This window comes from Coregonus clupeaformis, chromosome 28 (genome assembly GCF_020615455.1).
Source record: "Coregonus clupeaformis isolate EN_2021a chromosome 28, ASM2061545v1, whole genome shotgun sequence".
Lineage (NCBI taxonomy): Eukaryota > Metazoa > Chordata > Actinopteri > Salmoniformes > Salmonidae > Coregonus > Coregonus clupeaformis.
The window spans coordinates 14,370,258-14,398,229 of record NC_059219.1 but is presented as its reverse complement, the minus strand read 5'-3'; the positions used below and the strand labels follow the sequence as shown (position 1 = coordinate 14,398,229).

Below are 27,972 nucleotides of genomic sequence, written 5' to 3'. Positions count from 1 at the left end.
GCTTTATGTTGAATCATCTCTCTCTCTTTCCCTTCAGGAGGAGAGGCTGTGAGAGGGCGGTACTCCCATGTAGCTGCTGTGATGGAGGGCAGGGTGCTGCTGGTTGCCGGGGGATACAGTGGTATTGCCCGTGGAGACCTGGTGGCGTACAAAGTTCCTCTGTTTGTGAGCAGTGACCCAGGAGACCGGGTGAGTCAAGATGTAAGGAGGAGAGAAGGAGGGAGGGATGGAGAGTTTATTAAGGAATATTATTGCATGGTGGACAGGGGCATATTGAAAGGGGGAGAGGTGGATGGTTGAAACTGCAATGCTCTCATCTCCTGAAGCACAATGTTTTTCAGTGATACTGTTTTTTTGTGGTTGAAAGCAGGATTTGTAAACATTGTATTTCTTGTGCACAATTTTTGGTTAGTTCACTGTGGTGCAGGTCTCTCCAACCCTGTTCCTGGAGCGCTACCCTCCTGTAGGTTTTCGCTCCAACCCCAGTTGTAACTAACCTGATTCATCTTATCAACCAGCTAATTATTAGTATCAGGTGCCCTAGATTAGGGTTAGAGCGAAAACCTACAGGACGGTAGCTTTCCAGGAACAGGGTTGGAGAGACCTGCTGTGGTGTGTGTATCTTTGTCTGACTGTGTGTTTCTGTGTGTGTCAGGACGCTGTGTGTGCCGAGGCACCAGACGAGAGCGTGTGTCTGAAGAACCCAGAATGCAGCTGGTGTGAGGGCCGCTGTCGGGAGTACCAACCCACCAACCCGGTAACACACCTATCCAACACCCTACTTTTTGCATCCCTTTTTCAACCCAAACCTCATCCATCTGTCCTCCCTATTCACCTTCTCCTAAGAACCTAACATGACCATGGATAAAAACAATGTTGTTTAACCTGAGTTCCCTGTTGTATAAAAACAATGTTTAACTGTCTCTCTCCAGTGTGGCAGCACAGGGTGCCTGGGCCTGGCCCGCTTCCTTTCTGACTGCCAGTCCTGCCTGGTGTTCAGTGGGGCTCCAGGTTCCCTGCCCCGCGCCCCCGGTGACTTCGGCTGGTGTGTCCAGAACGAGTCCTGCCTACCTGTGTCAGGTGAGATGCACAGATGGAGGGAGGAGGGGAAATACAAATATCAAAAGCTAAAATGCATGGGAGATGGACCACATGAGAAACAACAATACTGAGCTCTCGGTATTGCAGATCAAAGTGCTTGCCGTGTGGACCAGATCTCAGGGGCGTACGGCTGGTGGGGGGAGCGTACCCGTTTCCTCACCTCAATCCTTTCCTGTCGCACTGAGAACTATGTCCCGGGACTGCACCTGCTCACCTTCCAGCACCCCCGCAACGACTCCCAGCCTGACAAGGTACAGAGGCCCCGCGAAGTAGGGTTGTCACGATACCAACATCAGGAAACTACGATAACTGATTTTCCATAGCAAAAAGTTAAACACAAAGCAGACTCTTTGGTCCTTTAAAAACGTACTGTACGTAAATGATTGTGTACTATAGCATGGAAAAGAAACAGGATTCTGGGAGACAACATCAGGCTGCTTGTTTTCAACATTAGGACTTGTTTCCTCAGAACATTTAGTGCGCTTCTTGTTTTGTTTCCTTGCCACGATACCTCTGAGTATCACGATACTGGTATCATGACAACCCTACTGCCAAGTATTGTGGTCCTGTGTGGCTCGTGGGTTTGATTCCCGCTGGGGCCACCTATACGTAAAATGTATGCATGCATGACTGCAAGTCACTTTGGATAAAAGCATCTGCTAAATGGCATATATTAAGTATTGCAGAGGGGTGGCCTCCCGAGTGGCGCAGCGTCTAAGGCACTGCATCGCAGTGCTAGAGGCATCACTACAGATCCGGGTTTGATCCCGGGCTGTGTCGCGACCGGGAGACCCATGAGATGGCGCACAATTGGCCCTGCGTCGTCCAGGTTAGGGGAGGGTTTGGCCGGCTGGGATGTCCTTGTCCCATCGCGCTCTAGCGACTCCTTGTGGCGTGCCGGGCGCATGCAAGCTGACTTCGGTCGCCAGCTGTACAGTGTTTCCTCCAACACATTGGTGCGGCTGGCTTCCGGGTTAAGCGAGCAGTGTGTCAAGAAGCAGTGAGGCTTGGCGTGGTCGTGTTTCGGAGGATGCATGGCTCTCGACCTTCGCCTCTCCCGAGTCTGTACGGGAGTTACAGCGATGGGACAAGACTGTAACTACCAAGTGGATATCATGAAATTGGGGAGGAAAAGGGGGTAAAAAGTACCAAAAAATATATAGATATTTATATTGCCCAGGGGTGAGGTAGATTTCTTTCCGGTACGGGACCTTGCATGCACCCACATTTTTAAGGGGGCCTACTCATAGAATTATATATAGAATCCATGTTAATTTAATAGGTTCTCTGTGGGCCTAGTCGTAAAGATTTGTCAGTTAACCTTTAAAATGTGTTACGTTTTATTGTAGCATAAACACAACCAGTCAAGATGTTTTCATCTGATTGTCAAACAATCAGGCCACCCTGGCACATTCATCCACTCTCAACATATTTCCAGCCTCCAAACAGTGGTGAATGGAAAGAGGCATCTTTTACACAAAACACCAAAAAGTGTAATGAGATTTGGCTATTGTCATTAAGCCAGAATTTATGCGTCCACTGCTGTCCCCACGTCCCGGTGTCAACCACTCAACTTTGCCTTAGCAAAATGTCAGTGTTCTCGTCGAACCACATTGCATTTTGGAGTGTAGGCTAATACCACCCATTTATTTTCAAGTCCATTCACAAATATTGCGGTAATGATAAATAATGGTGTAATAGCCTACAGTTTCCTTGACACATTTTATTTTTCTGGGACACTGTACCACCTTGCTTTCACCCCTGGTATTACCTCTACTTCTAGCTATACTGCGTCTCTAAAGCCCCTCTAAATACTTACCCTCCTCCCGCCCTGCTTAAGATACTGTGGGCTTCCCAAACTCTTATCTGACTGAATGTAAGGCTGTTTTGTTCTTCTCTCTCTCTCTTCTCTATTCCTCTGTACTCTATTTCCCTTTGTGCACTACTTTGGACCAGAGCCCATAGGGTTTTTCATAGGGTTTCCCTATGGGTTCTGGTCCAAAGTAGTGCTCTTCATAGGGAATAGGGTGCCATTCTTGCACTCTTGGTTCTTTTAGGATTTTCTTAGCTTTCTCTGCCTTTACGTTTGACTTCTGTACCTTGCTGTGAGACGTGCCACTCCTAATGTCAGTTGTAACACCTCCATCCCCCTTGAACCTCCACCCCTTCAGGTGTCCATCCTGCGCAGCACCTCCATCATCCTCAGCCCCACCACAGAGATGGACGTCACCCTGCAGTTCCGGGGCTTCATCCACCCCCTGTGGGGTGCGCCTCCACCTGCACCCCCTCCCACCGAGACAGTCTCCATGTGGGCCCGGATACAGAGGCTACACTTTGAGGCCCGCATGGCTGCTGGACCCAATTCCCTGCAACTGGTGAGAGAGGGAGAGAGAGAGGGAGATGGGTGCTTACATTACACGTTTTTGAGAGATACGAGTAGAGCCAGACAGTCATTTGTTTTTACTGAACTCTCTCCCAACCTCCTCCTCCTACCCTCAGAAGGAGGTGGTAGGTCGCTGGGCAGCTCACCAGGAGAAGGAGACGAAGCTGCTGTCCCGTCCTGACATGGGTCGTCTGTTTCCCAACCTGACCCGAGGGAACCGCTACCTGGTCCAGGCCGAGGGATACCTCAACAACTCAGGCTCTGGACAGACCAGTGAGATGGCCCTGACCTGGAACAGAACCACCCTGCCCGGCGGAAGTGTGAGTACCAGCTGACAATTACAGATGTTATAAACAAAAGGTTTATACTGTAATACTAAGGCTCGATACCCTTAACATCAATATTGAAGACGTTTGTTTCTCCCACTGTCTCTCTATCCCTTTTTTTCCTCCTTTCTTTCTCTCTGTAGGAGATTTCCTTCTTGTTCTTGGAGCCGTACCGTTCTGGCTCTTGCTCGGGGTACCAGTCGTGCTTGGCGTGTCTGTCAGACCAGTCCTGTGGCTGGTGTCCGTCTCTGGGCCGCTGTCTGTTCCGTGCCCTGCCTGACCTGGAGCCCTGCCCGGAGGACCAGGGGGAAGGGGAGCGCCACCTGCTGCTGGCCCCGCCGCAATGCACCCTCTGTGAGGAGTACAGGGACTGCTCCGCCTGCACTCAGGTAATAAACATACAAAACACCTCACTGCCATCAGCTTAATAAACATTTTTTTTTTTTATTACTCCCCTTATAGATCTTGTAGACCTTTGACCTTTATGATCTTTGGCCGACAGGACCCCTACTGTGAGTGGCAGATAAACTCCAGCAAGAAGGGTGACTACCAATGCAGCCGACGGGGGAGACTGGAAGGATCCATTCGCGACCCAGTGGGGTGCCCTAAAGTCTGCAACCAGTGAGTACCCACTGTCGGGCTGATCGTAATATAATGTTGCTTGGGGCAATTACTCATACACTATGCAACTCTCTCACTCTCTCTCTTAACCTCTCCCCGGTAACAGGAGGAGGACATGTGGGGAGTGTTTGTCTAACTCCAGTCAGTGTGCGTGGTGTGAGTCGGCCCAAGCCTGCTTCTACTTTGCGGCCTACCTCACTAAGTACCCCTACGGAGAGTGCAGGGACTGGTATGACAGGTAAACCATTAGAACCAATGAGCTGAACTCCTGTAGTCAACAACGAAACTTGGAACCGTTTAGAATGGAGATTTAATCGTATTTCCCTTTTCTCTTTGCAATCTATTATGTACCAACAACGTGCAATAATAACCTTCTCTGTCTTCCTCCCTCTCCCTCCATCCCCTGTCTCCATCCCTCTCTCCCCCACTCCAGTGTCCACTCAGTGCCCCAGTGTAAGCAGTGCTCAGCTCTGGTCACCTGTACAGACTGTCTCCAGACGTTCCAGTGTGGCTGGTGTGGAGACTACAACAACCCCACCATCGGCAGGTGTCTAAGAGGAGACTGGGCAGGGATGGACGACCCCTCTGTGTATAACTGCAGTGTGGCTGTGGCTGAAGTACGGGCTACCAGGTATGATGACCAGCAAACCACCCACACTTCAAAATGCTTACTTACCCAGGTTTGACTTCAACTGAGGACAAGCCCACAAAACGGGCTGTGGTGATGAAAAAAAATAATTAGCTGAGCAGGTCAAGTGTAAGTAATGCCTAAGTCCAATGGAGCTGCCTGTGGAGTTACCATGTCAATACCAGACCATCTCTCTGCATTAGGAGATAATACTGAACCTTGTTATTCCTCCTCCCCCTCTAGTCCTGAGCCCCAGACCTTGGCCCCCCCGCGGCCCATGGAGATGGAGCTGGAGCTGGAGCACCTGGAGGAGGGGGAGAGGGATGCAGTCTGGTCCTACCCCACCTGTCCCGATGTGGAGGAGTGCAGGCTGGGCCTCCACAGCTGCCACCCCTTCGCCACCTGCGTCAACACCCCCACCTCCTACGAGTGCCACTGTGAGAGGGGCTACACTGGGGACGGCACCCTGCACTGCAACCAGACGTAAGCCTCTCTCTCTCTCTCTCCATTTCACTCCCTGTCACTCTTTCTTTTCCTCCATCTTTCTCATCCTCCCTATCATGACAAGCCCTTGTTCTGTCTACTAGCTTTTATAATGTCTCGTTCTCTGGATAACTCCATTCTCCTAAAGCTGACCTCTCTCTCTGCTCCAGTTGTTATAATGAGTGTCGTGAGGGCCAGTGCAGCGGCAGCCCGCGGTTTGAGTGTGAGTGTTCCCTGGGCTGGACATCTGACCCAGCCACCCTGGTGCTGAGCGGGGTGGAGTGTGACGTGGACTGTGGCTGTAACTTCCACAGCACCTGTATCACCGCCCCAGGCATCTGTGACCACTGCCAGGGTGAGACAGACATAAAATATCAACCCATTACAGTAACACACCAAGATGACCAGAAAAACAACATATTTTATTAATTTCATAGGACATCATTTTTTCTCATTAGTTCATGCTCTCTCCGTTCTCCGTTCTCCTTAGATTGGACAACGGGTCCCCAGTGTGAGCACTGTCGACCAGGGAGTTTTGGTTCTGCGCTGGCCGGGGGCGGGGGCTGTGTGCCCTGCCAGTGCAACGGCCATGGAGACCCCCTCCAGGGCTACTGCCACAATCAGACAGGCCAATGCTTCTGCACACACCACACCCAGGGACCACACTGTGAATCCTGCCTGCCCGGATACTACGGAGACCCCAGGTGAGGGGGACAGACAATGGGCTCTGGATGGATGGATTTATTTTTTGCAGGATCTGTTTTATAGAACAGTATGTGTACTGTGCATCAGCAACTAGTTGCTATGTGCTCTGTAATTTAAGAACCTGCTTCACTATACATCTGAATGATTGAATTTCTCTCACTTAATGCATATCACTTATCCAACTCTCGCTCTCTCCCTCAGGAATAATGGCACCTGTTTCCGTCAGTGTCAGGGGCGCTCTGTGATCCTGTCCCACCAGTCACCCCTCTCTGAGCTCCCCATCTCGTCCTCCCTGGGGTGGCGAGGGGGCGTCGGGGGGAAGGGGGGACTCTCCCACTGTCTGTGGGTCCTGTCTGTCTCTGAGAACCTGGCCCCCTGTGTGCCGGGCGAGCTGTGCCCTCCTGTGGCTCTCACCCTGCACCCAGACTCTCACACACAGTGCACTGTGAGTACTGACCACACACACACACTAACTCCTACAACACAGACTGATGTTTATTGTGCTGTAGTGAACAGAGCCATTAGTGTTCCCATGGCCTGAGATGTCCTTTCTGTCTCTCACACACAGAGCTCCTACGTTTACGTGTTTGACGGCCTGCCTCGTTTCTTGAGCAACGGGGTGGTGCACTCAGACCACAACCTGATTGGAGCGTTCTGTGGGACGACCCGGACTCAGCCAATCACTGTGGAGGCCACTTCAGGTTACCCTAGCGATTTGTTTGTTTGTTTATTAAAACTTCTGGTCATTTTTTAAAAACGTTTTAAAATAAAGTTTTTCTCCTACTTATTTTCTGACTGCAAATATCATGAGTAGTATTGAAAGATTCCCTCTCTGATTCCTCTGTTCTCTCTCTCTCCCAGGTGTGATCTCTGTCTACTTTGAGGCCAACGTCTCGTCCGACCACCCTCAGGGTTTCAACGCCTCCTTCTGGGTGCGACGCTGTCGAGAGGGTTCTGAGGCAGGCGAGGATGGGTCACCGGTGTGCCAGGGAGGGGCGCAGTGCAGTGGGGGGCTGTGCCAGTGTCCTCAGGGGTACGGGGGGCCGTACTGCGACAGGCCCCTCTGTCCCGAGGACTGTGGGCTAGCAGAGGTCCGAGGCTCCTGCAACTTGGTGAGTGCAAGACTGTGTGAATGCAAATTGTTGTTTTTGTTGGTGTTTTGATGTTTTCCTCTTTGCTTATCCTGGTCCTATATATTGCAGTCTCTTGTGTGTCTCTAATGTTAACTCTCTCTGTCTCTGTCTCTCTGTGTGTGTTTTAGTCTCTGGGAGTGTGTGTGTGTGCAGACGGTTGGGGCGGCTCGGACTGCTCCACTCCTCTGGACTCCAGTAGCCTAGTTTGGGAAACCCTACTGGACACACAGCTCACAGCGGTAAGAACCAGGACACACACATATATAAAAACACTCCCACCACAGAGTGTCACAGTGTTAAGCTTCCCCCTCCCTCCACAGAATCAGGCCCACAGGTTCCTCCACCGGATGGGCCATTCTCTAGTGTCTGGGCCCCAGGGGAACCTCTGGATGTATGGAGGCCTCTCTCTCTCAGAGGGCATCCTGGGAAACGTCTACAGGTGGGGGGATGACTTTAATGGTGTTGTTTTTAGTAGCGTTCATTTAAAGATGCCTTTTGTGAGACAGCGAATTTTTTAAATAATTGTCTGAAATTACCAGTAACTCATATCAGTTAGTTTGTCAGTATGTCTCTCTCTCTTTCCTCTCTGTTGATTGGTGGGTTCATGTCCTGTCTCTGTGTTGGTTGGTGGGTTCAGGTACTCTGTGTTGGAGCGGCGCTGGACTCAGATGCTGACCAGCTCAGTGGAGGAAGGCTCCACCCCCAGCCCACGCTACCACCATGCCTCTGCCCTTCTGGCCAGTCACCAGCCTCTCTCCGGCGCCCAGGGAGCCACTCACAACCTCATGCTGGTGGTGGGCGGTGTCACGCAGAAGGGCGTCGCCCTGGATACGTGGAGCCTCAACCTCAGCAGTCTGGTGTGGAGACAGCACAAGGTCAGAGTTGGTTTGTTTGGTTTTAGCAATCCACTATCTTGCTTTACTTGGGAAAATATATGAACAACAAAACACTAAACATAAAATATTGGTAGTTAACGGTCAGCCTACACCCCACGATTCAATTTACTATAGACTTGTTCTATGTAACCAATTAGTCTGTGTCCTCTCCCCCCACAGAGCTCAGTGCTGCCACCGGTGGCAGGTCATACTCTAACGGTGCGTCGGGACTCCTCTATGCTGCTCATCGGAGGTTACTCTCCAGAGAACGGCTTCAACCACCACCTGCTGGAGTTCAACATCCACTCTGGCAACTGGACCGTCGCCCCCCACACCGGCACGCCTCCTACAGGTCAGAAGGACCCATCTCCACCTACACTCATTAGCAACGTATTGTCATTAACTCACTTTGTACCTGCCAATCTGGAAAGTCCCTACTCAGCTTTCGTGGAACCTCTGTCCCACTAAATATGCATAGAATATAAAGATTGAGGTGCATCCATTCTGGTTGGAGCAAAGAGTCATTTCTGACAACATGAACCACAAACTCCTGTCCCTTATGATGTTGCATAATTGACAAGTTCGTTTAACCCTTAACCCTCCCATGTTGCCTCCTGGCTGACTCCTGTGTGTCCTGTCCTCTCTTCAGGTCTGTATGGCCACTCTGCTGTGTACCACGAGCAGACGGACGCCGTGTACGTGTTCGGAGGCTACCGCTTCCACGTGGAGACAGTGGAGCCCTCAGGAGAGCTCTACAGTCTCTACTATCCCAATCTCACCTGGTCCCTACTGGTCCCCTCACAGGGGAATAAGGTAGGTACTACCACAGCAGCTCTACCACGAGAACAGGCTTCTTTCACAACTAGCTTACCGGTATTTCAACCGTTTTTACATGGTCCCAGGCTGGCCTTAATTGATGACATCGTCATTATATCGGAACATTAATTTTTCTTATATTAACACTCTGTCTCTTTTCTCTCTCCCTCTCTCCACAGCCCCTGTCTCGTTTCTTCCACGCTGCAGCCCTGATAAAAGACACCATGGTGATCGTGGGAGGGAGGACAGGAGAGGAGGACTACAGCAACACAGTGTCTCTGTACCAGATCAACTGTAACACCTGGATACAGCCAGGTAACTGTCTGACTTACACTACATGGGGCTGGCCAAAACACGGCATATATGCTCAGTTTGATGATGTTATGGAGATTATTCTAAAGTTTCTCCCTTCCTATCTCTCAGACTCGGCGGTGGGTGAGCCAGTTAACCGTTCAGTGTCTCTGGCCATGGCGGGCTGGGGTGGGCGGCTGTTCCTCTCTGGGGGTTTCAACGGGGTCACCCTGGGGCGTCTTCTCACCCTGACCCTTCCCTCTGACCCCTGTGCCCTGCTGTCCATGCCCGAGGCCTGCAACACCACCACAGGCAGCTGTGTCTGGTGCAGGGGCACCTGCGCCTCCTCTAATACCGCTGAGAGGTACAGCTATGGTTATTATGGGAATGACTGTTTCCAAGTTGTTGACTGTGTCTTTCTTTTATTTTGGAGGTGTTTCTTGGGGTTGATACTTTGTGTAATCATATTTATTATTTCCCTATCTCAGAGTTATTGACCAACTATCCCTTCTCTCCCCCTCTCTATGGTGTTTTGTCCCTCTCTCTCAGACTGGGCTGTTCAATTGGTCAGTCTCCCTGCTCCCCCACCCCTCGTCTACCAGACCAGTGTCGAAGACTGAAGACCTGCAGCGAGTGTCTGGCACGCCACCCCAGGACCTTCTCTAGCCCCTCACAGGTAATACACATTTCCACACACTCAAACGCACACAAACACCAGCCCAGACAGTACCCCCCACACACACACACACACACACAGACACACTGCTAACCTCCCCTCTCTGTCAGTCCCAGTCTGCTCTGCAGTGTAAGTGGTGTACAAACTGTCCAGAGGGAGCATGCATCAGCAGTACTGTCAGCTGCACCTCAGAACATGACTGCAGGATCAACCAGAGAGAGATCTTCCTGTCCAGCAACTGTACTGAGACCAGCTGTGAGGCCTCCGACTGCCCCAAGTGCACCGCCTCAGGGAAGTGCATGTGGACACGCCAGTTCAAACGCACTGGTGAGGGACACCTCCATTCACCTTCTATTGCTAGCGACAGAAGTCTTAGGTTGACCACTAGACTAAGTTGTGGCTGAATAACTGAGAACCACTCTCTTACATTTTGTGTTGCGGTTCCTTCAGGGGAGACCAGGCGCATCCTGAGTGTGAACCCCACCTACGACTGGACGTGCTTCAGCTACGCCCTGCTCAACGTGTCCCCCATGCAGGTGGAGTCCTCCCCCCCTCTGCCCTGCCCGCCCCCCTGTTACCACCTCAGCACCTGCAGCCTCTGCCTGGGCTCCCGGGGCTCAGATGGGGGCTGGCAGCACTGTGTGTGGAGCATGGCACTGCAGCAGGTAAGACAGAGACAGACTGAGTGTGTCTCGTGTGGGTGGTGGGGTGGGTGGGTGTGTGGGTTGCTGGCGGGGTAGGGGCATATCTGTGTCTTATTTTTTTCATGAAAATATATTTCTGCATTGTAGCTTCAAAAACAAATGAATAAGAATATATTTATTCTTGCTTCGGCAGCACATATACTAAAATTGGAACGATACAGAGAAGATTAGCATGGCCCCTGCGCAAGGATGACATGCAAATTTGTGAAGCGTTCCTTATTTTTCTATTTGTAAGTCGCTCTGGATAAGAGCGTCTGCTAAATGACATAAATGTAAAATGTATTTCTGCCCTCCCTTCCCCCTCTCCTCTCCTCCAGTGTGTGAGTCCATCCTTCGTGCCTCTGCGCTGTGAGGCGGGTCAGTGTGGTCGTCTGCTGTCTGGTGGGGACTCCTGCTCCCCACAGTGCGCCCAGCTCACCCAGTGCTCCCAGTGCATCGCCTGGCCCCAGTGTGGCTGGTGTGCTGCACGCGGGGGCAATGGGGCTGGACGCTGCCAGCAGGGAGGCCTCGACGGTGAGGGGAACAGAATTGAATAGACCTTTTGAATATTGTTTTATAGGCTAGAATAATAGATCCTCATCCAGTGTGTGTGTGTGTGTGTTATGATTAAAATATAACAAAGCTTTATAGAATATAACTTTATTGTCCAACATTTAGGGTTATATTCTCTACTCTACTGTTTTAGGTGTGAGTGAGGGAGTGTGTCCCCAGAGGAACAGCAGCTGGTCATTCCTCCACTGCCCGGAGGAAGATGAGTGTGCCAACGGCCACCACCACTGTAACAGCACCCAGGACTGCCATGACCTGACCCAGGGATACCACTGCACCTGCAAGCAGGGCTACGTTCTCAGCCGGTAGGAAGGAACACGTCACAATCATCAACATTAATGGCAGAAGAAGTAGCACTTGGATACCTCAGCAGCTATACACACACAACCACATCATCATCACAATCATCAGTACTACCACCTGTCCTGCAAACAGGGCTACATATTCAGTATGTATACATACATAGTATCCTGAAAAGGTTCTACAGCTGTACCATTGAGAGCATATTGACTGGCTGCATCACGGCTTGGTATGGCAATAGCACCGCCCTTGATCGCATGGCGCTACAGAGGGTTGTGCAGACAGCCCAGTACATCACTGGGGCCGAGCTCCCTGCCATCCAGGACATCTAAATCAGGCGGTGTGAAAAGAAGGCCCGGAAAATCGTTAAAGACTCCAACCACCAAGCCATAGTCTATTTTCTCTGCTGCCGTATGGCAAGAGGTACCGGTGCATCAAGTCTGACACCAACAGGCTCTTGAACAGCTTCTATCCCCAAACAATAAGACTGATAAATAGCTAACAAAATAACTACACTGACTGAGTTTCCCTTGTATCTTTATTGACCTTTTATTTCAATATTTGCACTGTCTCTATGCACATTCATAGGGCCCTACATACTCACACACGGTCACTCCAACACACACACAAACACTCACTCCATCATCTGCTCACTCACACATAATATGCACATACATTTATACTGACTCTACACACATGCACACCCACTCACATGCAAGCTGCTGCTACTCTGTTTATCTTATATCCTGTTGCCTAGTCCCCCCATCCCTATACATATCCACCTCCATCACTCCAGTATCACAGCACATGTAAATATGGAATCGGAACTAACTTTTTTAATATTTATATAGTATCCTTACTTACTTTATTGTGTATTTCATATTTCCTCTTCTTATTTCTTGTGTGTTTTATTCTAGTAATTCATTGATTATTGCATTGTTGGGTTTTGAGTTTGCAAGAAAGGCATTTCACTGTACTTGTGCATGTGACAGTAAAACTTGAAACTTGAGAACAAACAGGGCTACATATTCAGTAGGTATACATACATACATACATAGTATCCGTTTAAGTTTCTCCTCTTTCTCTGTACTCCCTCTCTGCAGTGTGTCAGGCCAGTGTGAGCCGGTGTGTGCTCAGGGTTGTGTCAACGGGACGTGTGTGTCCCCGGGAGTGTGTCAGTGTCACTTTGGCTTCGTGGGGGACAACTGCTCGTCTCAGTGTCGCTGTAACAAACACAGCAACTGTAAAGGAGTGTCTGAGACTGACAAGTGTCTGGAGTGTAGAAACAACACCATGGTGAGTGGGGCACACACACACACACACACAGTACCAGTCAAAAGTTTGGACACACCTACTCATTCCAGGGTTTTTCTTTATTTTTACTATTTTCTACATTGTAGAATAATTGTAAAGACATCAAAACTATGAAATAACACATATGGAATCATGTAGTTACAAAAAAAGTGTTAAACAAATCTAAATATATTATATATTTGAGATTCTTCGAAGTAGCCACCCTTTGCCTTGATGACAGCTTTGCACACTCTTGGCATTCTCTCAACCAACTTCATGTTAATTAACAGGTGTGCCTTGTTAAAAGTTAATTTGTGGAATTTCTTTCCTTCTTAATGCGTTTGAGACAATCAGTTGTGTTGTGACAAGGTAGGGGTGGGTATACAGAAGATAGCCCTATTTGGTAAAAGGCCAAGTCCATATTATGGCAAGAACAGCTCAAATAAGCAAAGAGAAACGACAGTCCATCATTACTTTAAGACATGAAGGTCAGTCAATCCGGAAAATTTCAAGAACTTTGAACGTTTCTTCAAGTGCAGTCGCAAAAACCATCAAGCGCTATGATGAAACTGGCCACAGGAAAGAAAGACCCAGAGTTACCTCTGCTGCAGAGGATAAGTTCATTAGAGTTACCAGCCTCAGAAATTGCAGCCCAAATAAATGCTTCACAGAGTTCAAGTAACATCAACTGTTCAGAGGAGACTGCGTGAATCAGGCCTTCATGGTCTAATTGCTTCAAAGAAACCACTGCTAAAGGACACCAATAAGAAGAAAATACTTGCTTGGGCCAAGAAACACGAGCAATGGACATTAGACTGGTGGAAATCTGTCCTTTGGTCTGATGAGTCCAAATGTGAGATTTTTGGTTCCAAGTTGGTGAACGGATGATCTCCGCATGTGTGGTTCCCACTGTGAAGCATGGAGGAGGTGGAGGAGGTGGTGTGGGGGTGCTTTGCTGGTGAAACTGTCTGTGATTTATTTAGAATTCAAGGCACACTTAACCAGCATGGCTACCACAGCATTCTGCAGCGATACGCCATCCCATCTGGTTTGGGCTTAGTGGGACTATCATTTGTTTTTCAACAGGACAATGACCAACACACGTCCAGGCTGTGTAAGGGCTATTTGACCAAAAAGGAGAGTGATGGAGTGCTGCGTCAGATGACCTGGCCTCCACAATCACCTGACCTCAACCCAATTGAGATGGTTTTGGATGAATTGGACTGCAGAGTGAAGGAAAAGCAGCCAACAAGTGCTCAGCATATGTGGGAACTCCTTCAAGACTGTTGGAAAAGCGTTCCAGGTGAAGCTGGTTGAGAGAATGCCAAGAGTGTGCAAAGCTGTCATCAAGGCAAAGGGTGGCTACTTTGAAGAATCTCAAATATAAAATATATTTTGATTTGTTTAATACTTTTTTGGTTACTACATGATTCCATATGTGTTATTTCATAGTTTTGATGTCTTCACTATTATTCTACAACGTAGAAAATAGTAAAAATAAAGAAAAACCCTTGAATTAGTAGGCGTGTCCAAACTTTTGACTGGTACTGTATACACACACACAGTATTTCAGCACATCAACTGTAAGATTATGCATGTCACAGCCCAATGTGTTTCTTGAGTGCCAAAACACTAGTGACACACTGGTGCTGATCCCAGGTCAGATTCTCAGTTCACTCAGTGCATCATATACTGATGATTGCGGTTTGTGCCTCTCTCTCCTGTTCCAGGGTGATCACTGTGAGAAGTGTAAGCCCCTGTATGTGGGGTCGGCGGTGGGTGGGGGGACGTGCCGCCCCTGTCGGGAGTTCTGCAGGGGGAACAGCGCTGTGTGTCTGTCCCGGGACGAACACAAGAGGGCGGTAGACCACCCCCAAGACCACCCTCTGGACCAAGACAGCGTAAGTGGCTCACTGTCTGTTTTTGTTCATTTATATGTTCTCTCTATCTTCCTTTGAGTTTATTAATGGATTACTTTGGATCTGATCAACAGCATCTTTTGTGGTCATATCAGGATTTATGTGCTAGCTAGAAACTCACTGTGTAGGAACAGGTATACCATCTTGGATGTCATTTAACTGCATTTCTTTTGTTGAACTCCCTCTCCTTCCCTTTATCAGATTGTTCAGTGGGTGTCGGAGGGTCCTACAGAGGACGCAGCGGTTTGTGTGAGCTGCCAGAACAACAGCGTGGGGGACAAGTGTGAGAGCTGCCTTAGCGGCTACTTCCTACTGCAGGGGAAGTGTGACAAGTGAGTAGTGATTCCTTTAAAATTAACCTCTAGCCACATCTAATTCACTTGTAATTAAAGGATGAAATTGATGAAAGGGACATGGAGCAATATTGTGGTGTTCACACCCATTCGATTCTTGAGTTTTCCAGACTGTGCACTTCAGAGGAGTGTTCTTGATGAAGGGGTGATTCTGTAAAAATCACTTTGGAGGGCTGAATCCCAAAGAAAGCTGAAATGCTATTTGTTCCTCCCACCTGCAGGTGTCAGTGTAACGGCCATGCTGACACGTGTAATGAACATGACGGCACAGGCTGCCCCTGTCAGAACAACACAGAGACCTCTTCCTGCCTCAGCAGCCCGCAGAGCGACAGGAAGGACTGCTACAGAACACAGGTATGGATAGGACTGATGCAGGCACTAGGCACAGTTTACAAGCAGGTATACTAATACAGCAGAGGGAGAATTGAATAAGGATACCTTGAATTTCCTGGTTGTAAAGACCACAATAAGCACAGTACTTACATGCACTTGTATTTCTTGTTTCTTCTCCCTCTCTGGAATCCTCCTCGCAGTGTGCCAAGTGCAAAGACTCCTTCAACGGCACACCGGTAAACGGGCGCCAGTGCTACCGGCAGTTCAACGTGGACAATGAGTGCTGCTTCGACCCCACCTCCCAGACAAACTGCTTCCACGACCCCACCATCCGCAATCTGCCCAAGGGACGCACCGTCTTCTTCGCTGCCCAGCCAAAGTTCACCAACGTGGACATCCGGGTCACCATCGACGTGACCTTCGGGGAGGTGGAGGTGTACGTGTCCAACTCCCACGACACCTTCATCGTAGAAGTGGACCGCCACACAGGCATCCACGCCGTCAAGATCGAGGACGAGTCAGCGGCCCGAGGTGGGGTGAGCGGGGGGGATAAGGAGACGCCTCCATCACCTATGAAGGTGTATGCCAACTCCTCATCCAGTCTGGGTGGGCCCATGCTCCCCAACACCCCCCTGCAGCTCCACGCCAAGCCCCAGGGGGCGGACAGGGAGGTACGGGAGGCCAGGACGGAGGGGCTCATCTCCTACATCACGGTGTGGAAGCCCCAGACAGTGCTGATCGTTCGAGGTGTCCGTGACCGCGTGGTCATCACCTTCCCCCATGAGGTCCATTCCCTGAAGTCCAGCCGCTTCTACATCGCCCTGCGCGGGGTAGGCACCGACGAGAGACAGGGCGAGTCCCAGGGCCTGCTCTTCCTCCGCCAGGACCAGGCCCACATCGACCTGTTCGTCTTCTTCTCTGTTTTCTTCTCCTGCTTCTTCCTCTTCCTCTCCGTCTGCGTCCTCCTCTGGAAGATTAAACAGTTCATGGACTTCCGCCGAGAGCAGAGGCGTCATATCCAGGAAATGACCAAGATGGCATCCAGGCCCTTCGCCAAGCTCACTGTCTATTTGGAGCCAGAGGAGCCCCAGCTCATCTACCTGCCCTCCACAGGGGGCGGAGGTGTGGGGGGCAGTGCCGTGTCCCTGGCCCATGCACGCACAGGCAAGCTGGGGGGCATTGTAGTTGGCCAGAGGGGGAGAGCTGGAGCCGTCTCCTACAAACACGAGCCAGGCTCCGGCCCCACCGTCCACCACCACCACCTTACTCTGGGCGGAGGGGGCAACAGTGGGCAGCACCTGCCCCTGCATTACCTCAACACCCACCACTATGTCCCCACCACCGCCAACACCACGGCCTCGCACCACCACCACCCGTCCTCCCACAGCGGGTACCAGCACTTCTGCCGCTCTGACCCCTTCCTGTCCCAGCTCATGGGCTTCTCCTACTCCACCTTCAAAGTGGGACCCATCACCCTGGAGCCCACGGACGACGGCATGGCCGGGGTGGCCACCGTCCTCATCCAGCTGCCGGGGGGCATCCTGGCCCCTAACCGCGCCTGCCTGGGGTCCGCCCTGGTCACACTACGGCAGAACCTCCAGGAGTACTGTGGTCACGGCAATGGAGGGGGACACCCCGGAGCGGGAGGGGTGCGCAAAGGCCTGCTAGGGCATCAGCACCTCACCACCATGGCTATGTAGAGAAGAGAGGGGGGAGTATGTGAAAAGATAGAGAGGGGTATGTGGTAGTAAGATGTTAAGGGGTTAGAAGAGAGATGGGGAGTTACATGAAAAAGGCCATAAAGGAGGAAGTTATATTAGAGCCCGTTGAAGTTGATAAGATCGTGCCTGTATATACACTGTTTCAATATTGAGTGTATTTTATTCTGTTATGTATCACTATATTTCAAACGCTACACGTGACCAAGCCAGCTGTCTCTAGAATGCACTACAACTACATGTTATATCAGCTCAACGATTCAGTTGCATCCTGTCTTCGTCCACTATCGAGGTATGAGTGCAGTCGACAACCAGACACATAGAGAGAGACTTTTGCTGCACTGTCGTTTTTGGAATAAAAGTAGGGATGATAACTACTGGGGTTGGAACCAGCATGTGCTTTATACCCCAAAAAGTGACAATCAAATATTGCCATTAAAAACAATCAAATTGACGGAATAGGGGAAAAAAGAAAAAGTTATGCTAGTTTGTCAGATGTTTTTTAGATCATGGTAGTAATGATGAGTGAACTTAATATATGGCAGGCTTTTAAGCTACGTGTCTGGTTATTAACTCAAAGCCAAAAGTATATATTTGTGCATGTTCATTCACACGACCTGTTACATGATTCTTTATCGGTTGCTGTTGTATTTGTTTCTCTGCTCGTCTGCCTTCGGTTCTTCTGCCTTTGTGAACTCCCAGGCCTACACCTAACAATCCTGTTGTGTATAGTTTCCTATTGTGAGGCTTATGGAGCACATATAAAGCAAAGCAACACATTTGACACATTTCATGTCTGTTTAAATTGATTTTGTTACAAATGAAGGATTTAACTTGGTTGTTATCAGACTTCTGTCCCTGTAGCCAATTTATGAGTGGATAACATAAAACACTATGTAATGTTTAGTTTCTAAGCCTTTTATTTTAGTTATTTGATATGAACTGTATGTGAACTTGTATGGTTTTGTTTTTGGCTCTCTGGATTGGATGATTGTTATCAGCCAATGAGAGCTATGATTAGAACTTAATTCGCTTTTTTGATTTGTCTTGTGACAAATGGAACAAGAAAAAAAATTCAGTATGTGGAACAAAAAATGGTATGGAAATTGTCAGATTATAATGGAGACAAGGAAAGGGACAAAATATGTGCAAAGCTGCATCTTCCTGGTGAGAGAGAACATGAATGAAAAAAGTGTTATTTTCAAGGAGGGTGTGTTAATTTTTTTTGCAGTCTTCGGAAGGAATTTGCCTTCCGTTTTCCTGAATCACTACGAGATGAATCCCCCCATTGTTCCAAGATAATCTGAATGGTGCTACTGGATACACTACACAAAACAACCATTAGGCTACAAAATGATTGGTCATTCAGAGAGAATTCTCATTTACATGTATTTAATCGAAATATATATATATATATATATATATATATATAACAAAAATAACAGCTTGTGTAGTAGCATTTCACCCAATTTAAGGAAAACTGTAAAACTATCTTTAGCTACCCTCGAGTCTGGTCATAAGCATTATTAGACTGGTTAGATTGTTATAGTCTTGTTTTGTGTTTGTTGCTTCGTTTACTTGTTATTTAACACCTTTTTTTATTTTATTGTATTTTTCATTTGCTCTTGTTTTTTTAAAGAAGGGAACGGTGATGTACAGAAGATGCCCGACTCTCTGTCCTGGTGATGAGTAGGCTACAATATTAAAAGTCCAGGAAAGATGACACACCTGTGTGGTTTTGTGCATGTTTTCTTTTAAGTGACGGCAGGTAGCTTAGTGGGTAAGAGCGTTGTGCCAGTAACCGAAAGGTCGCTGGTTCTAATCCCCAAGCCGACTAGGTGAAATATCTGTCGATGTGCCCTTAAGCAAGGCACTTAACCCTAACTGCTCCTGTAAGTCGCTCTGGATAAGAGCGTCTGCTAAATGACTAAAATGTAAAAATGTAAATGTAAGTGGAATAAGAGACATCAATGTGGTGAGAGTAGAGTAGGAGATCTATACCAGTACAGTGGGATAGGCAAGCAAGTGATATATGTTTCAGTAAGATTGGGTTTTTAGCGTTTTATAGCAATGGTTATTAATTGTACTGCAGGGATGGAATGCAAATCGAAGAAAATTGAGGTTGTGGTGGCAGCTGCAGAGAGATATTTGGGTGTGCGAGACTTGACAGCAGAAGAGTTACAGGGAGTGTTAAGTGGTGATATCCCATCATTTCAGGTTGAGGGCATGAGGTAGGCAGGGACGGCTTGTTCAATAGGGCGATATGGGCGACGCACTGCCAAACGGGAAAAGGAAGGGATTTTTTTTCTAATCAATTATAAAAAATAAAAAATATATATATATATAATTTTTTTTATAAATTTATAAAAAAATTATATCACGGCAACAGCAGTTATCAGTGTTCACGTCTGATCTGCCAGCCACTAAATGTCAAATCAGGCTAAAGTCGTGCTTCAAATGGCCCCGCCGCTTTTTTGGGCGATTTCAGTCAGGTTGAAAATCGCCCAGAAGTCTCTCATAGCCTGTCATGTAAAATCTATTTTTTTCACATTTCAAAGCTTTCAATACATTCTCTATGGGTGTCTGTGTGCATGCACTTACGCGCTTTCGTCATACGTGACGTAACGTTGAACGTAACTAAGACAATGGCGGCTATCAGCGTCTATGTTGCGACCTGCAGTGTGGCGTTATTTTATGTTTTTAATTTGTAGACTTAGTTTACAAACATTCTGCAAACATTCTGCTTTGGACTGATCTTCGGTTTTGGACTGATCTTGTTGATCGTGTTTCGTGTACATACCCGCTACGAACGGACTAAATAATGAAAACGCTGCTGGCAGAGAGGTGGAGCCGGCCACCTTCACCCTGGTCAGAGCGGACCGCGATCCTGGTAAGAGAGCGACTGTACCCCGACATTGAACTGCTTTCTGTGTCATTGAACCTTACTATTGTTGATAAAACAAGTTTACTGGAGAACGGAGAAAAAGTAGAGACTTTTGGACAAGGTGGATAATTGTATAATATAAGGCAGTTTATTCAGAGGTAAAGATATCTGCAATCGCGTTCACGGACCCGTTCGTCAAACTCTTAGGGAGCTATAAATCAAGCCCCATTACTTACCATATCAGATAAGAGAAATTGCTGCAGCTACATATATTTTACATCCTGGCCCTACATAGTTCACTATTTGCATCACTTACCAAAATATTACATGTGGTCATATATGCTTGGAAAGTGGAGATGCCATAGAACGTCAAAAAAGTAAACATTGCTGGAGACACATTGCGTTTGCTAGCGAAGAGATTTGTTGTGGCAAATGAACTTGGGCTGGGAATTGCCAGGAACCTCACGATAAGATATATGCATCAGCATTGCGAGTCTCATGATTCTATACGTATTGCGATTCGATACTGTGATTTTATTGCGCACCATATGTCTGTTGCAGAGGGATCAGAAAGCCATGAGAACGAGTTTTGATCAGTCATGGAAATAAAAGTGCTGAAAACAAATTGGCTCCCAATGTGAAAAGATTGAGAACAAGCTATGAAGGAACAATAATGGTGTTTTGGTGCAGGTACAGCCAACTAGCGCTAAAATATTGCGATATTGTCAATACAGTATATCGTAAAGTATCACTATGTAACTCGATTTCTTTCACCCCAATCCCTCAAATTAACGGTAAATAACTGAATTGTTTGCCCCACATTTAGCTAAGATGATTAGCTAGCCAGCTAAAATGTTTTATTTAGTTAGCAGTCGCATCTACAATAGTTTACTGTCAATAACATGTCTCCAAAAATGACGTGGTGTCTCCAATTGTGTTGACATTTTACAATTGCAATGCGCATCCATGAGTATCCACTTTCTGTAGCTCAGCTGGTAGAGCATGGTGCTTGTAACGCCAAGGTAGTGGGTTCGATCCCCGGGACCACCCATACACAAAAATGTATGCACGCATGACTGTAAGTCGCTTTGGATAAAAGCGTCTGCTAAATGGCATATTATTATTATTATTATTATTATCTGAAGAGAGCCCCGAAACATTGTGTGCAGACATTTTATGCAATAAATGAAGTAGGTTCAATCTAGTAGTTCTGATCTTCTGATTGGTCCTGATGAGTTGGGCGAGGTCCCCTCCAGGCTACTGTCACTGTTGCATTGGCTCTGAGTCGGGTTCTCTGTCTTCAAATGTTCAGCCTAAGAGAGGGGATTTTTGTGTGTGTGTGTGTGTGTGTGTGTGTGTGTTTAACAGTGATGATGTGTGTGTGTGTGTGTGTTTAACAGTGATGATGTGTGTGTGTGTGTGTGTGTTTGTGTGTGTGTGTCCTCAGAGCAAGAACTCGTGAGTTGGAAGAACTGAGAGGCCTATGGCGTGGGTGTTGTCCTTGGCCACCTGCTGACAAGGCTGACAAGATAGGACCCTTTTGTCCATTGTTATTGGATAGGAACATAACTTATAACCAGCTCCTGACCTAAATAGATCTTAGCACAACATTTTACTCAACATATCATATTCCATATTCACTATAACAAATATATTTACTACGACATTAGCAAGAACCGCCACATCCTCAGCCGGCTAATCCAGTGTGTGAAGTTTTGCGGAGTGTTTGAGTTAGCTTTGCGAGGCAAAGATGAAACTGAGGGCTCCACCAACCCTGGTAAGCCAACACTTTTGAGATCAGTCAATAAATGCTTCTGGTATTGACTTATATGCTGCCCCTGTCTTCATGTTGTTGCTGGACATATCTTTTTTTAAATGTGTGTAGGTCACCTAAATCATCAGAAAAATTGCCCCTCCTGAGAATTTTTTCAGGAGCCGCCACTGGGTAGGAGTGAGTATATTTAAATAGTGGAGAAGGGTGGGGTTCATTATTAGTAGTAGTTTTGAAGTTGTGAGTGTAGTGTTAGATGGTAGGATATTTCTTTGTTTTATTTTATTTTTCAAGGACAGATAAGGGAGTTGTACGCCAGTCTAGTAGGTGGCGGTAATTTAACAAATTGGATGCCAACCGCCGTTAAACCTCATTGAAGAATAAGGAGAGGTCGTTATCTGATTGGTCATGTTTCACCAATGCAAAGGAAGTGCAAACAGCGGTCTTCCGGTCACTGTGTTTGGTTTGAATCGAATTAGGTAAGTGAAGCTATTTTCCCTTCTGTCCGTGAACGTTTTGCTTAGAAAACAATAGTTTACTCTCATCGTTGATGTCTTTATAAAAAAGTGACACGTTGGGTGGGTGACCATCGTCAAATGTAGCAAACTCCGTAATTTGGTTTATCCAAGTTTCACCAAAACCACGCCACGTGATATGTGTTTTTGTAGCTAGCTCGCGCCGTTTTAAACCAGCAAAGACCACATCTACTAGCTAGATTCTAAACAGCTTGTCTACGGTAACTTGAATTTAACGTCGTCTCAAATAGCTGCCTGTCCCCTTTAATAGCTGGGCAACGGCACACATTTCAGCAAATATACGCCTTTTTCAAATAAACGCAAGGTCTAAATTAATTAAGTGGTTAACATGTATTGTTTACGAGGTTTAATGTTTGATTTGTTACATTTCAATTATTCAATAATGACTTAAAGGCCTTTTCGCAAGTACAAAACTGTGTTAGTACAGATCCCTAAAAATCGGCTGATTGCCCTCTAGTGGCGGAAGTAATGACTACCGAAAATGTACATTGAAAGAGAAAAATAATTATTGTCAAGGAATATATTTTTATTTAGCCATACTAAGACAATAGAAACGTGACAGTGTAAGTGATACAATTTATTAAAATGTTGGAAGTGAATGCTGGAATTAAACAATTAACTATGCAAAGCTTTGTGCATTAAGAAAATACACTGAACAAAAATAAATGCAACAATTTCAAAGATTTTACTGAGTTATAAGGAAATCAGTCAATTGAAATACATTAATTGGGCCCTAATCTATGAATTTCACATTACTTGGAATACAGATATGGATCTGTTGGTAACATATACATACATTTAAAAAAGTAGGGGCGTGGCTCAGAAAACCAGTCAGTATCTGGTGTGACCACCATTTGCAGCATGAAACATCTCCTTCGTGTAGAGTTGATCAGGCTGTTGATTGTGGAATGTTGTCCCACTCCTCTTCAATGGCTGTGCGAAGTTGCTGGATATTGGGGGGAACTGGAACACGCTGTCGTACACTGCGATCCAGAGCATCCCAAACATGCTCAATGGGTGACATGTCTGGTGAGTATGCAGGCAATGGAAGAACTGGGACATTTTCAGCTTTGAGAATTGTGTACAGATCCTTGCGTCATGAGGTGAATGCGGCTGATGAATGGGCCTCAGGATCTCGTCACTGTATCTCTGTGCATTCAAATTGCCATCGATAAAATGCAATTGTGTTTGTGGTCCTTAGGTTATGCCTGCACATACCATAACCCCACTGCCACCATGGGGCACGTTGACATCAGCAAACCACTCGCCCACAAGACGCCATACAAGCTGTCTGCCATCTGCCATGTACAGTTGAAACTGGGATTCATCCGTGAAGAGCACACTTCTCCTGTGTTCATCAACGGTGAGCATTTGCCCACAGAAGTCGGTTACGACGCCGAACTGCAGTCAGGTCAAGACCCTGGTGAGGACGACGAGCACGCAGATGAGCTTCCCTGAGTTTCTGACCGTTTGTGCAGAAAACAGAAATAAAGTATGAAATGTATGCACTCACGATTAAGTTGCTCTGGATAAGAGCGTCTGCTAAATGGCTAAAATGTAAATGTAATCATGCTGTTTAATCAGCTTCTTGATGTGCCACACCTGTCAGGTGGATGGATTATCTTGGCAAAGGAGAAATGCGCACTAACAGGGATGTAAACACATTTGTGCAACAGTGTTTTTAGAGAAATAAGCATTTTGTGCATATGTAAAATTGGATCTATTGTTTTATCTCATGAAACATAGGACCAACACTTTTTTGCATTCATATTTTTGTTCAGTGTAGATGCCAGGCTCAAATAGAAGCCTGTCTCTAATAAGCGCCTATTGTATAGAGTGATTTAAGAAAATAAATGCCCGGCCCATTAATTTAAGTTTTATGGTCATTTAACACTACTAGCCTTGTTAGTTGAGTGTTTTGACTTTTGGCTAATAATGCATGATTGTGTGTTCTTCATCTTTGCATAGCAGCCTAAGTCTGCAGTGTTGTGTGTGTGTGTATAGGCTGTTATGGTCCCGGGACACACTCTTTTCATGGCACTTCGATACCAAGTGATTTTCGTAGCAGGTATGGAGAGCATTTTCCTAAACTTAATTTCAGTCTCCTAACGTGCTACGTTAATTATCCTAACCTGCTGTGTAAGTTCTCCTCACCTGCTATGAAAACGTCACTAAAGTATCAAAGTGCCATGAAAAGAGTTTCCCTTATGGTCCCTGACCTAGTCTAGCTCTTGTCTTGGTAAGGCTGATGCTCACTGAAACTCTGCTTCTCTTTTCACTCAGAATGCCAGTAAGGAGGAAAGTGTTTACATTAGAGGCACTTTAGTCAACAAGATGAAGCTCAAACAATGTGCAACAACTAAACCACTGCACACAAATAAGGGGACTGAACGTCATGGAAACCTGGGTATAACACACACAGAACATGACCCACAGTCAGGCGATGACTCCACCGGCAGAGATGAATCAGACTTTACCCAAGCCCTCTCAAAGAGCACCAATTCAAATCCTCATTCAGATTCTAGTCCACTCCACAAGGATCCTGTGGTAGTGCTAACCAGGTTGGCTGATGTAAGTAGGATTAGTGTTTTCTAATGTGTCTAGTATTGTGGCAATATCATTAAGATTGTTAATGAATACTTGTAATTTCTGTCTCTTTTTAATCCACAAGGTGGTGGTTAAGACACTTCTGAGAGACATTAAAGTGTGTTTGGTGAAGGAGGAGACTGATGTCAGGAGGGATGAATGCAACAATGGAGGTAGGACATACTGTTTATCATACTCCAGTCTACGCCCAACAGTGCAATTTAGATGGGTGATGGTTACTGGAACATTCATATTAACCTCTACGTGATCGGTGTCCTGTATACGGGACGGTTGAGTTAACGTGCGCTAATGTGATTAGCATGACTGTTGTAAGTAACAGCAAACTTTCCAGGACATAGACATGTCTTACATGGGCAGAAAGCTCAAATTATTGTTAATATAACTGCACTGTCCAATTTACAGTAGCTATTACAGTGGAAAAATACCATGCTATTGTTTGAGGAGAGTGCACAACAACAACTTGCATATCCTTGCTTCAGGTCTTGAGCTACAGGCAGTTAGATTTGGGTGTCATTTTAGGCGAAAATTGAAAAAAGGGGTCGGATCCTTAAGAGGTTAATAAGGTTTTAATTTGATATGGGCAATGACTATTGTACACAGTTCCCTTCCTCCCCTCTTGTCATACCCATCTCTTCTCTCCCTCTCTATCCCTCACTCTCAGGTTCTTCTCAGTTTTTTCCTTGTCCACACTGCACCATCTCCTTCACTGACTGTTACTTCCTGGAGAACCACATCAAGACCAAACACCAGAAGCAGTACCTGGCCATGTTGAAAAGCCAAGTCTCAAAGAGTAAAACCGTGTACGGCCCCACACACAGCTGTCCCCACTGTAGCTGCATGTTCCATACACCACGACAGCTAGACATTCACACCCGCAAGGCCCACCCCTCTGCCCTTCCCCAGAAACCTGCCCCTCCCCAGAAACCTGCCCGTCCCCACAGGGTTCAGGAGAAGTTCCACACCTGCCCGCAGTGTTCCCGCAGATTCAAGTACCTGGGCAGCCTGCTGAAGCACTGCAAGAGTTTGCACAAAATGGCCGTTGCTCTCACCGAAGGACACATTAGTTGCACGGACTGTGGGAAGAGCTTTGAGAATTGCTGGGGCCTGGGGCCTCACCGGTGTCATGAACCAGAGGGTTCTAAACCTAAGGACACTAAACCGATGGTCTGTCTGGAAGTCGGCTTCCAATGCTTAGAGTGTGGCAAGATCCTCACTACTCCTACGAGCCTGAACACTCACATGCGCATCCACACCGGAGAGAAGCCTTATGTCTGCAAGGAGTGCGGCAAGCGCTTCTCAGATACCAGCGCTTACCGTTATCACTTGTTAATACACAATGGGGTCAAGCCATTCAAATGCCAGGACTGTGGGAAGTCTTTCAAACAGAAGTCGCTCCTCAGGAAACACATGACTGTTCACTCTGGTGAGAGGAAGTACTCCTGCTCCCAATGCGACAGGCAGTTTGCATACAGGGAGAGTCTGAAGCTTCACCTGCGCACACACTCAGGGGAGAGACCTTTCAAATGTACGGTGTGTGGTAAAGACTTTGCTGACAAAGGTTATCTGAAAACTCATCTGAAGATCCACAGCAACCAGAAAAACTACCATTGTGGGGTTTGTGGGCGGAAGTTCATAAGGATTGGGGTGCTGAACATACACCTGCGCTCACACACCGGGGAGAGGCCTTACCACTGCACAGTGTGTGACAAGCAATTTTCCCGACTCGACCACCTGAAGAACCACCAGCGCACTCACACAGGTGAGAAACCATACACCTGTACAGAGTGTGGTAAAAGCTACACTCAGTCTGGAGATCTGGCCAAACACAAGCGCCTCCACACTGGGGAGAGGCCATTTGAATGTTCTGAATGCCACAAACGGTTTATCTGCTCTGCTTCTCTGACCCTGCACATGAGGACCCACACTCACCGTGATGTAAAGCCATACTCCTGCCAAGAATGTGGGAAGAGCTTTTATGAACAGAGTCACGTTAAAGGCCACATGAAAATACACAAGGGGAAATGTTATTCCTGCCCCCACTGCTTTGTCAGCTTTGCTCGCAAGTCCAACCTCTCCAAACACCTGCTTAGATGTTGTAAACCTAAATGATTCTGCTGTATATTTTTAACATGACTCCTTTTATGAAACTCAGTTACTCTTATGAATTAATAGGAGGGGCGTCTGATCTCTTTAGTCAGTGATAGATGTGACAACAAATGCAAATGAAATTTTGCTCCCCTGTTTATGGTAACGCCACAATGTTTTAGCAATCCTCCAGTTGGGTCACACAGTGAGCTCCAAAAGTATTGGGACAGTGACATGTTTTGGCTCTGTACTGCAGCACTTTGGATTTGAAATGATACAATGACTATGAGGTTTAAGTGCAGACTGTCAGCTTTATTTTGCGGGTATTTTCATACATAGCTGGTGAACCGTTTGGAAAGAACAGCATTTTTTTGTACATATTCCCCCCCCCCATTTTAAGGGAACCAAAAGTATTGGGACGAATTCACTAATGTGTAGTCAAAAGTGTATTATTTGGTCCCATATTCCTAGAATGCAATGCTTACATCAAGCTTGTGACTCTGGATGCATTTGCAGTTTGTTTTGGTAGTATTTTGTGCCCAATAGAAATGAATGGTAAATATTGTGTAGTGTCATTTTGGAGTAACTTTTATTGTAAATAAGAATATGTTTTTAAACACTTCTACATTCATGTGGTCCTCTGTAGCTCAGCTGGTAGAGCACGGCGCTTGTAACGCCAAGGTAGTGGGTTCGATCCCCGGGACCACCCGTACACAAAAAAATGTATGCACGCATGACTGTAAGTCGCTTTGGATAAAAGTGTCTGCTAAATGGCATATTATTATTATGTGGATGCAGCCATTATTACGGACAGTCCTGACTGAATCGTGAATGAGTGAGAAAGTTAGGCATATCATACCCCCCCACAAAAAAAAAATCCTA

At 47.0% G+C, this 27,972-nt stretch overlaps 2 protein-coding genes and 1 non-coding gene across 7 annotated transcripts in view; all 3 read left to right on the top strand.

Moving 5' to 3' along the window:
* Positions 1–17,197, top strand: part of LOC121542864 (multiple epidermal growth factor-like domains protein 8) — a 30,372-nt gene extending 13,175 nt beyond the window's left edge. For 4 of the 5 annotated variants that reach the window (XM_045208615.1, XM_041852450.2, XM_045208616.1 and 1 more), the window contains exons 11-43: positions 38–201; positions 656–757; positions 933–1,080; positions 1,189–1,352; positions 3,273–3,476; positions 3,601–3,804; positions 3,954–4,199; positions 4,313–4,431; positions 4,538–4,669; positions 4,865–5,062; positions 5,303–5,542; positions 5,713–5,897; positions 6,033–6,246; positions 6,449–6,692; positions 6,816–6,948; positions 7,109–7,359; positions 7,509–7,619; positions 7,701–7,819; positions 8,018–8,255; positions 8,436–8,607; positions 8,905–9,068; positions 9,251–9,386; positions 9,495–9,726; positions 9,912–10,038; positions 10,149–10,365; positions 10,489–10,703; positions 11,060–11,255; positions 11,428–11,596; positions 12,695–12,887; positions 14,615–14,785; positions 15,005–15,135; positions 15,378–15,510; positions 15,690–17,197. In XM_045208615.1, coding sequence (XP_045064550.1) covers positions 38–201; positions 656–757; positions 933–1,080; positions 1,189–1,352; positions 3,273–3,476; positions 3,601–3,804; positions 3,954–4,199; positions 4,313–4,431; positions 4,538–4,669; positions 4,865–5,062; positions 5,303–5,542; positions 5,713–5,897; positions 6,033–6,246; positions 6,449–6,692; positions 6,816–6,948; positions 7,109–7,359; positions 7,509–7,619; positions 7,701–7,819; positions 8,018–8,255; positions 8,436–8,607; positions 8,905–9,068; positions 9,251–9,386; positions 9,495–9,726; positions 9,912–10,038; positions 10,149–10,365; positions 10,489–10,703; positions 11,060–11,255; positions 11,428–11,596; positions 12,695–12,887; positions 14,615–14,785; positions 15,005–15,135; positions 15,378–15,510; positions 15,690–17,189 — 7,172 coding nt within the window. In that variant the 3' untranslated portion in view covers positions 17,190–17,197. The remainder of the gene's footprint in view (positions 1–37; positions 202–655; positions 758–932; positions 1,081–1,188; positions 1,353–3,272; positions 3,477–3,600; positions 3,805–3,953; positions 4,200–4,312; positions 4,432–4,537; positions 4,670–4,864; positions 5,063–5,302; positions 5,543–5,712; positions 5,898–6,032; positions 6,247–6,448; positions 6,693–6,815; positions 6,949–7,108; positions 7,360–7,508; positions 7,620–7,700; positions 7,820–8,017; positions 8,256–8,435; positions 8,608–8,904; positions 9,069–9,250; positions 9,387–9,494; positions 9,727–9,911; positions 10,039–10,148; positions 10,366–10,488; positions 10,704–11,059; positions 11,256–11,427; positions 11,597–12,694; positions 12,888–14,614; positions 14,786–15,004; positions 15,136–15,377; positions 15,511–15,689) is intronic. The other variant, XM_041852449.2, reaches the window with a different exon arrangement.
* LOC121544000 lies at positions 10,864–10,966 on the top strand. The gene has a single exon (XR_005996065.1). It is a non-coding gene; the product is annotated as a U6 spliceosomal RNA (small nuclear RNA).
* A 6,590-nt stretch (positions 17,198–23,787) lies between the features above and the next one.
* Positions 23,788–27,610, top strand: LOC121542863 (gastrula zinc finger protein XlCGF57.1). Its single transcript, XM_041852448.2, has 4 exons — positions 23,788–23,821; positions 24,682–24,969; positions 25,070–25,157; positions 25,667–27,610. Exons 2-4 carry the CDS (start codon positions 24,733–24,735, stop codon positions 27,112–27,114), a joined length of 1,773 nt encoding a protein of 590 aa, XP_041708382.2. The 5' UTR covers positions 23,788–23,821; positions 24,682–24,732; the 3' UTR covers positions 27,115–27,610.
* The last annotated feature ends 362 nt before the right edge of the window (positions 27,611–27,972 follow it).